Source organism: Rhinatrema bivittatum, chromosome 8 (assembly GCF_901001135.1).
Source record: "Rhinatrema bivittatum chromosome 8, aRhiBiv1.1, whole genome shotgun sequence".
Taxonomy (NCBI): Eukaryota; Metazoa; Chordata; class Amphibia; order Gymnophiona; family Rhinatrematidae; genus Rhinatrema; species Rhinatrema bivittatum.
The window spans coordinates 228290859-228300988 of NC_042622.1; the positions used below are offsets into that span (position 1 = coordinate 228290859).

At 46.9% G+C, this 10130-nt stretch overlaps 1 protein-coding gene across 1 annotated transcript in view; it reads left to right on the forward strand.

Moving 5' to 3' along the window:
• Window positions 1-10130, forward strand: part of LOC115097808 (homer protein homolog 3-like) — a 37804-nt gene extending 27674 nt beyond the window's left edge. The window contains 5 exon segments of the mRNA XM_029613890.1: window positions 641-797; window positions 5974-6084; window positions 6562-6583; window positions 6586-6641; window positions 9621-10130. Coding sequence (XP_029469750.1) covers window positions 641-797; window positions 5974-6084; window positions 6562-6583; window positions 6586-6641; window positions 9621-9809 — 535 coding nt within the window. The 3' untranslated portion in view covers window positions 9810-10130.

A 10130-nucleotide genomic window follows, 5' to 3' on the forward strand; every position in this document is an offset into this window, starting at 1 on the left:
AGCTAACAAGGGTTTGGACATTTTTTTCAGACTAGGTTGTTCCCTTCCTCAGGTGATGTACTTTACTATACCGGAGAAGAGAACCTAAATAACCCCCAAACCTTCCACTTTAAAGCAACTTTTGGATGTCCTTACTACATTTCTGTTAAGTAGCAAGCTGTCATCCCATCTGAGGGGACCGAAGGGTCAGTGAAGGCCTGAGGTGGACACCAGGATCTCAAACTCCCCAAGGCCTCTCTCGCCAGGACTTTCCTGGCCAGGCAGATTCCTGCATGCACCAGATTCTGTCAGATTTTCATGTCGAGAGGCAAGGGAGTGTGTTTAATCTCCGAGGTCAGGTGTGTCAGCTCACCATTCTTGCATAGGTCACTGGTTTCACCCCAGTGCATCTATGGACGTGTAGTTCTTGCTGTTCTTCTAATGAATCTGGAACTACAAGTTCTTAGAAACAATGGGCACAAAACCAGGACTGACTTAGTCATATATGCCATGGAGCTTGTTAGCCACCCCAGACGTACATGAAAGAGAGGTGGGGATTGGAGGCTTTGAAAGGGAGGCTCTGATGCATGGATGGGACTGTATGAAGCAAGGGATATAAGTGCCTGGCCTGACCTGACCTTTGGTTCTGGGCTCTCCACAGCTCGGTGTGTGAGGTACAGTGGGAAGCTGAATACTTTAGCCTCCAAGACAACAACAACAAGCTGCTGGCAGCTCTGCAAGAGGCCAGCGCCAACGTGGAGCAGTGGAAGAGACGGCTGGCAGCTTACCAAGATGAGACAGAGAGACTGCGTCAGCGGGTAGGCACAGAACAGCAGGTTACAGGATCCCTCTTGCCCCGTACTCCCTCATTGTGGTCCTAAAGACTGGTCTTTATTCCATTCTGTCTTGATCAAAAAACAAAAGAGCTCTTCACTAGGAGCTTTATGTCTCTCCTTCCCTTTGCGTGGTCCCTCAGTGTGGCATGTGATAGGGCCCGGAATAATATCAGGCTGGAAGGTGGGTTACTTGTCCCTTTCTGCACTCTCTTTTAGACATTCATGTCGGCTGTTTTCACCGCACATATGTCTGTCCTGAACTCTCATTTGCCGACGTTTACCATTCCCTCTGCAGATCTGTCCTAATATCCTCAATGCACAGGTCACCGAACAGCAGGGATATTGACATTTTATTCCCAGGAATTTTCTGGTCCTATGTCCTGCAGGTTTCTGGAATACACAAGCAACACAGCACCCAAAACACAGTAGTGGCACATGGCAAGGTCCCCTGCCCAGAAGAGAAAGATGTTGTCCCTAATACACAGGAGCTAGATGGGATTATGAAAATAGTGCCATTACCAGCACCTCTGTAACAAAGTGCTAGAAAGTTCTAGCCCAACTCTTCTCAAAGTAGGTCAGCAGTGGAGACAAATACAGTCTCCAGCAGTGGATGAATCACAGAGCAACAGAATAACCTATATATTGTGATAAGCCAGAGAGGGCCTCAGGGGGGCACACAGCAGGAGGCAGAAGAACTATAGGAATCCTTGGGAGTCAGACTGGTTGAGTGATAGACAGCAGAAGCTGGTGGTAAATGAAAATCAATCAGAGGAGAGAAAGATAATTAATGGACCTTGGGGGTCAGTTCTGGGGCCAGCTCTGTTCAACATCTTTAGAGTGATATTGTGGAGGGTTTAGTGGGGGGAAGTTTGTCTTTGTTTTTTTTTTTTTTGCAGGTAACACAAAGATCTCCAGCAGAGTAGATGCCCTTGAGGGAGTAGACAAAATGGGACGTGATCTAAGAAGGCTTGAGGAGGTTCTAAATCTTGCAGTAAGATTCAGTGCAAAAAAAAATGCAGTTATGCATTTTGGGTTTAGGAATCCAAAAGAATTGTATGTTGATGATGGAGGAGGGGGGGAAGAGACTGATGTGCACAGATTGGCAGTGATACTGTCTGACGACCTGAAGGCAGAGAAGCAAGGTGACAAGGAGGTGACTAGGGCCAGATGAGTGCGGGACTGCATAGAGAAAAAGGCCTCCCCTGGACTACCGCCGATATCTCAGAAAGGACATGGAAAGGCCAGGGACGGCCCAGAGAGAGGCAACCAAGATGAGGCACGGTTTGATTCAGAAGCCCTGTGAGACGAGGCTGAAGGACTTCAATGTGTATACTCTAGAAGAGAGGGGAGTTGTGGGGAATAAGACAGAGACATTTAAATACCTGAAAGATGTTTAAAAAATACATAAGCAACAAATCGTTTCCAATGGAAAGGTAGCTGTAGTACTAGGGCTTGATTCAGGAATAATGTCATAAAGTTGGGGGGTTTTTTCACAGAGAGGTTGATGAATTGCCTTTCAGGAGGAAGTGGTGGCAGGGCTGGTGCCAGTTGTTTTGCTGCTCTGTGTGAAAAATTACTGTGCTGCCCCCCCCCCCCCCCACCCCGATTCATTCAGTGCCTGTCCCGGGCCTATCAAATAAAGCCCAGCTCCGTCCTGCAATCTATAGAGTCGACGCAAAAAAATCAGCGTGGAAAACAGGCGTTCAGTGTTGCATGCCTGCTTTCCTAAAGCATGCCCAGCACTTCTCCTGGGCCCGAGATTGAATATTTAAATGAGGGGTCGCTAGGGACAAATGTGTGCCCCCTAGCACCGCCTTGGCAGTGGGCGCCAGGAGAAGTCGGCTGTCAGCGGGTTACGAGCGTCCGTTTCTCTAACCTGTGCACAGCCACGGGTTAGGAAAAGGGACGCTCGATAATCGAGCGTCCCTTTTCCTAACCTGACCCACCGGCACAGTTTTTGTTTGTTTTTTTTAAATGTTTTGGTTCCTCGGACTTAATATCACCAACAATATTAAGTCAGAGGATGTACCGAAAAGCAGTATTTTCTGCTTTTCTGTACACTTTTTTTGGGTTGCTCAGAAATTAACACCTGCTCTGGGGAGGCATTAATTTCTGAGCGTAAAAATGTGCGGGTCAGGTGCACATTTTTTTGGGATCTGGAGAGGATAGCTAATAGCCGCGTGAACAATCATTTGCATGTGATGAGTGCTATTAGTTTTGCGGGGCGGAGGGGTGGGGCTGGACGCACGTTTTGGACGCGCTAATCCCCTTCTAGCGTAAGCGGTGGTGGATACGTCCAAAACGCACATCCAGCTACGGTCCCTATATATTTTAAAAACTGACACATCCCCCACCCCCCGCCACAGAAACCCATGGATAAGGAAGTGTATTAGGTACCCTAGGCAGACTTACAGCCTTGCACACTTGCCAGCCCCGCATACACACACACACAATTAAATTATGCATTTATAACAAATTTTACATGAAAAAGAACTTTCAAAAGTACAGTCTGCTGAGGCAAAAATATTACTTGCAACATTCATATTATATTTACATGCACTGCTGTGGTACCAACCAGAAAACTCTGCAAAAAAGACACGTGGAGTTCCTATGGAATTAGATTTATTGTAATGCATGCTAGGTGTGGGCTTGGCCCTCAGAAAGCCTTGAATAAATGGAATTACCATTACAATATACTAAACCTCCCATACCAAAACAACCCTAACAACCTTATCTATGAAAAGGCCACACTGCACATATTACACCAGGCCCTAGAACACCAATAAAACTCTTATTAGGAAACCAGGCTGCCTTAGATCCCTTCACAGAAATTAAATGCCAGCAAAATACCTCACCTCGGTCACATATGCCGAACACAGAGAGACCCTCACCAAATAAAGAAAAAAGAGATCAGAAAGTATAAACAAAAATGTGCTGAGAAGAACTGAACTGGAACCCACAACAAGCCAGCCTCTATATGCAGAGCAATAATGGAAAAACAAACATTACCATTTTCATAAAAACATTAAATAATAAAATCAAGAAACAATAAAATAATCATAATAATAAAAGAATATTCATAAAAAGAATATTTAAAAACCAGTTAATGAATAGAATATAAAAAAATGTCCCCAAACACCAATAAAATATTTCAAAATCTGATGAATAAAAAAATCCAATTAAAAATATTCTATTCTCCCCCCTCCCCCCCAAAAAAAATATTTCAAAAGAGCAGAATCATAAAATTACAAACAATAATTAAAACTAATAAGGATTTTAAAATCTGCTCTCCATACCTGGGATCAGATTTTCAGTCTGCCTGAGTTTGCCATGGATTGGGAGAGGTAGGGCCGCACAAATTTTATCTTCTCTCTCACACCACGTGCACAATAACACATTCATTCTCTCACACACTCCCTCTCTGTAACATACACAGGCTCCCTCTCCCTCACAGATACATTGTGTGCGTGCTTGTGAGAGTCTATATAGGACACATTGGCTCTCACAGGCACAAAACATACACAAACACACAAGCTCTCACACAGACACAGGTTCTCACACAGACACACACTGGCTCTCACACAGACACAGGTTCTCACACAGACACACACCACGCACATAGAACAGGCTCCAGAAACACACAGGCTCTCACTCATTCATACATACTAATAGCTCACACACATGGTCTCCTGTTATCATCGGGCCATGGCGGGATGAGCTCCACCACAGCCCTGCAGGCCTCCTGCTATCTTCGAGCCGTTCGGCCCACCAATCTTCCTGCTTGGGGGAGGTGGAGGGAGCGGAAGCTGTGCGTGGGCGTGAGCACACCCATACCCATACATGGAAGATGGACCTCTCTTTTGGTCGCCGGCGCTCTTTTCCTTCTTCAGCCGCCGGCTGCTTAGGCTCCACCAGCGGCCCACAGCCTCTCCTGCTGCCGCCAGCCCGCTGCCTCCCTGGGTGTGCCGCCCCATGCAAATGCACGGTATTGCACATGCGGTCGCACCGGGCCTGGGTGGTGGAGACAAAACCAGTAAGAGATTTCAAAGAGCAGTGGGATACTGCAGAAGGAGACAGAGGATGGGAACAAAGCACTAGGTAGCCTGCACGAGTAGCAGTGATACGATGGCTGCTTTGTGTTTCCAGGAATGCACTGGGGGAACCTGCATGGAAGCCCGCAGTACCAATCCCATACTGCACTGAGCAGACTGGGGTGGGCCATTTTGATCTTCATCTGCCATCATTAGGGACCTTCATTTCCAGTTTTAATATTTATTTTACCTGGGAATTTATTGTTGTTTTATTAAAACAAGAACAAAATGGGAGAAATCAGTGGGGGGAACAATGACTTGTCATTTTTCCAGGTAGACATAATGTGTGTTCTTATTGTAATATACTCTGATTATATTCTCAGGAAAAGTAAAATAAAAGCTGAAAATGAAGTCCCCGGCCATTGTTTACTATGTTCCCCACACCCATGCCCTCCCTGTCTTGCACACCCATGCCCTCCCTGTCTTGCACACCCATGCCCTCCCTGTCTTGCACACACAGTGCCCTCCCTGTCTTGCACACCACATGCTCCCCTTCTCTCCCAGTCCCAGTGGTCGGGAGGACTGACCTTGAGGCACTGAGGAGGGTTCCCAGGCTTGTGACGCAGCTCGGCTCAGCTCTTCTCTCATTTCACCAGGTTGCCTTGGATGTCATTAGATAATGCAGCAGAAATGTAAAGTCCCACAGAGGCGAGACCAGACCACGTCTTTTGTTTAGAGAGGAAGGGAAACTGTTCATCATAACTTGTAAATCAATGTAAACTTAAAGGGTTGTTGTAACAGCGAATCTGATTACAGTACATTCCTGTACTGTACACTAGAGGAATTGCCCAATGTTCCTATAAACCCCCCCCCCCCCCACCCTGGTACTGTAACACTAGAGGAGACCCCCTGCCCTCCACCACCCTCCAGTCCCCTCTCACACATCTAATAATAGATGGAGCACTAACTAAAGCTCAGAGATTGGACTCTGTGCCAGAAGCACAGGGAGTCACCTATACAGTTGGTGGCAGAGCTGGGATTCATACTGAAGACACAGCAGTTCTCCCCTCCCCCAGCACCAGCGGGCGGTCCCTGTCTTTGTCTGATGATCTGTGGCTCTGTTGCAGGTGTCAGACCTGGAATCTCAGGGGGGCCCAGCCCCTGCCGCAGAGGGCCGGAAGGAGCAGCTCGGCCGCACCCTGGAGGACATGGAGAGCCTACTCAGGGCCAAAGAGGAGGTAGGGCATGGAAATGGAGCAGGATGAATCCTCCTGATTTCAGCCGGACTCTCACCTCCTGCACTTCAGCCGAGGCGCTGTTCTATACAGCCCCCTCCCCACCGACACACAGGCCTAGTATTCCTTCCCCAAAAAAACCCCATGTAAATGTAAAATTCCAAACATGTTAGGATGGGAAAGAACGACGGCCAGAAAAGGAAGCAAGAGCGTGCAGAAGGAGGCAGGAAGATATTTTGATCATAGCTCAGGGTTATTTTATCCCAGGTAGAGTTGTGAACAAGGCTGCACTGCCAGGCATTATTTAAGCACTGGGCAGACGCAGCACTTGTCAGTCCTTGAGCTTCCAAGGCAGGCATTACTGAGCCAACAGCAGTCCGACCACTAGGAAAGAAGACTATCCCCAGTGAAGCAGCCCCCGCCCTTGAGATGTCATTTATTTAGAATAAAACCCCTTTTTATTTGTGTCCTTGAATTTAGGAAATTCGTGTGCTGAAGAATCGAAGCCGGATGCCCAGGACCTGGAAAGCGAGAAGGAGGCTATGCTTCAGAAGCTGCAGGTATTTTTAATACCTCGCCATCATGTCTTTTCTCAATCTGCATTGCAGCCTAGGGGTGAGATGCACCTGAAGCTCCAGGTTCCAATCCCACAACTGGCAGCAGTTTTGTCTTCTGCAAGCTGCTCGACCTCCGCCTTGCCCAAGCCTTGTAACTTGTAAGTGTCATGGTAGGGACATTTTGGATTGTTTGGAAGAAGTGAGTCACATGCACCAGCCTTGCACTGAAATTTGTGCCACTGAGCCAAAAAGCATCCCTCTGTGGCAAAATGAGAAGGACTCTTTCACACTTTCTCCAAAGGCAAAGAGAGTCAGCAACTGCCTTGCATGCACTCACTCGTTTGTGCTTTCTCTCATGCATTCACACAGGCACATAGACACACATACATTCCAGGCACATACTCACGTTACAGACACACTGTCACTAGAGGTACTCTCACTCTCTCACACACACTCATGTCCTCTCTCTGTCACACACATACACATATATACTTCTCTTATGTACAGTACATACACAGACAAGCATGCTCTAACATTTCAAATACAATAATTTCCTCTCTCTCTCACACACACACACTTGTTACAAACCCTTTCACTTCAGACACATGCTCAGACATACACATTCCCTCTATTACAGAGATACACTTACTCTAGACAACACATTCACACCCTCTCACACCGCACACACATGCTCTTCCCCAGTCATTTTAAAGACGCACATACACACATTCACATTCATAATCTCTCTCTCTCTCATACACACACTCTCACTTTCTCTCTCCCACTCATTTTCCAGACACACACACACACATACTATGGACACACTCATAATCTCTCTCTCATTTACACACACTCATTCTCTCTCTCCCACTCTTTCCAGTACACACCACCACACACACACTATGGACACACTCATAATCTCTTTCTCATTTACACACACTCTCACTCTCTCTCTCCCACTCATGTTACTGCCACATCCCACTAAAGACACGCATTCACTTCCTCTCTCCTCTCCATCCTTCTCTCTTTCTTTGCCCCTCTCTCCCCCCTTCCTCTCTCTCTGTCTCTCTCTTTCATCCCTTTCTTTCCTCTGTTCTTTGTAGAAACCAAAATGTGTTTATCTCATGAATTATAGAATCTGAACACATCTTAACGTCAGGCTTTCAGACACAAGAAGTAATCAGATCTTTTTTTTTTTTTTCTTTTATAGTTTTTTTCCAGCTTGGGATGGTTTCTTGCATGCTACATTCCTGCTGCTACACCTTCAGATACACTTTTTTTAACTCCACACATCTTGAGGGGATCGCTGCCTTACGTTTGGTTCCTTGGCACTGGGTGGCCGTGTCCATGCATGGCATGCAGCGGTGGTTTGCATGGGGCTGATTGTTTAAGAGTGTTAGGGTTGCACTTGGGAAGAGTCAGATCTCAGTTGTCAAAAGCTCATCAAGTCCAGTATAATAACGCTGCCCATGTTCAATCCTATCCCCTCAGTTGTGCATCTCTCTGGGTTTTTCATTTTTTTTTTGTTTTCATGAAATGTAACTGGGTGTGTGTGCATGCAGCTGGCCTCTTGACTTGCTGATGTTGCTTGGGCTGGGATAGCAACCTTCCCAGAGAGGGAGAGAGGCCCAAACAACAGACAGTGTTATGGGATCCCCTGGGCCAGCCTGCGGTGCTGATCCTCTCTGGAATAACAGCAGAGACAAATACAAGTTCAACAACAACAACAGCAGCAGCAGCAGGGCATGAAGCATGGCAGAGGCTCCTGTGTCCTCCCTCATGATGTAGTTTGCCTAAGCCTGACCCAGCAAGAATTTTATAGGGTTATCAACAGCAAGCCCCAATCCTAATTTCAAGTACTTTTCTTCCTTGGAAGGCATCTGATAGTAAATTTCATGCTGACTCTCCCCTCCCCCCCCCCCAGAGGGCACTTCTGCCAAGCCAGCTTGGAAAGCCTCTAAGGAAACGAGAAATTTATGGGTAAATTAATAAGTAATGGTTTGGAATGTGCTTCAGCGTAGTGCAGGAGGCGCTGGCCGTAATGAGTGCCCTGGCTTGAAAGGCAGAGAGAGAGAGGAGGGAGGATTCGAGAGCTGCTGTACCAACAGGAAGCTCGCTTTCCAGGCACTGCTTAGCCCCCTCCCAAAAGCCCTGGTCAAAAGGCAGTGATGCTGCGGCATCTGGCTGCTACTCTTAGTAAATCGGTGCCTTGTTTGTGTTATTGGGGCAGGGTTTGCTTTCTGGTAAACTGGCCCCCTTTTTTTTTTCTCAATCTGCGTTTCTTTTGGTAAATCCGCACCCTGACAGTGTTATCACTGAAGGGTGCTTGCCTTTTCATGGTTATGAGTGCAGCGTGCATCCCTTTGGTAAACTGATCCCTTTTCGGTATTATGGATGCAATGGCCACCTTTTAGAATTCACTAATTCCCCTCCTTTAAGTAACCAAATTTCTCAACGAGACTGCATAGGCACTTGTCTAGCCTTGCCCAGAGAACAGGAACCGAGAGTTCCCATTCACAGAGGAAGTCCACCTTATATTTCTCTTTTTTTTCCTTATTCTAGCGAGAGATGTAATTTGCCCAAGGTACTGAGTGGAAACGTAACCCTGGCTTCCCTGGTTCAGGGCCCATTGCCCTAACCACTAGGCTCCTCCATGCCAACATTCTGCCTTTACTTTGTAATTACTGTTTATTAGGTGTTGTGAGTACACATACTGCAATGCAGGAGAAGATAAATGATCTGATAATGAGCTCCTTGCCAACAACAATGTTTGAGTCCTTGGAAGTTAAGGGTTTTGCTGAAAGGCATGGTAATTGGTGGCAGGAGTGGGATTAGAATCTAGGTCTTGTTCTTCCCTCACTGCCACTATTATTGCACCCCAGCTGAGAGAGTTTACTAATACTTTTTGGGTGTTGCTTATGGAGGGGTTTTTTTTTTTTTTTTGTTCATTTCCTGAGAACTTTGTGCATTTTTCCCTCACAGGAGACTGAAGGCCAGAATGCGGAACTGGAGAGGAGGCTGCTGCGTGCGGAACAGGCACTCTCCCAGTCCCTCTCCGAGCGAGACCGTGCACAGAGTGAGGTCAGCAAGTTCTCACAGTTGCTGGACACCAAGATCTTTGAGCTGAGCGAGCTGCGGCAGGGCCTGGCTAGCCTGGTGGAAAACAACTGAGCGCCAGACTGTGGAGCGGTCATTGCTCTCCGGCTGCAAAGGGGTGCGCAGGGTGCTGGAGCCTCTGCTTGGCCCGAGAAGGCAGGAGCACTCTGCTCACTTTGAGACTCACTGATGTTCAGGTCTAGAGAAGGAGCTTGTCGGCACTAGCTGCAGACATCTGCATCAGGCTCTGTTGCATAATGGGATATGTGGAAAGGATTTGTGGGTAACAGTAGAACACAATATTTAGGAGATCCTAGATTAGATGATCTTTGCTTGCATTGATGAGGCTAATTTTTAGAAAACCTAGTGATAAACCATTCTACTTTTTATACTTTA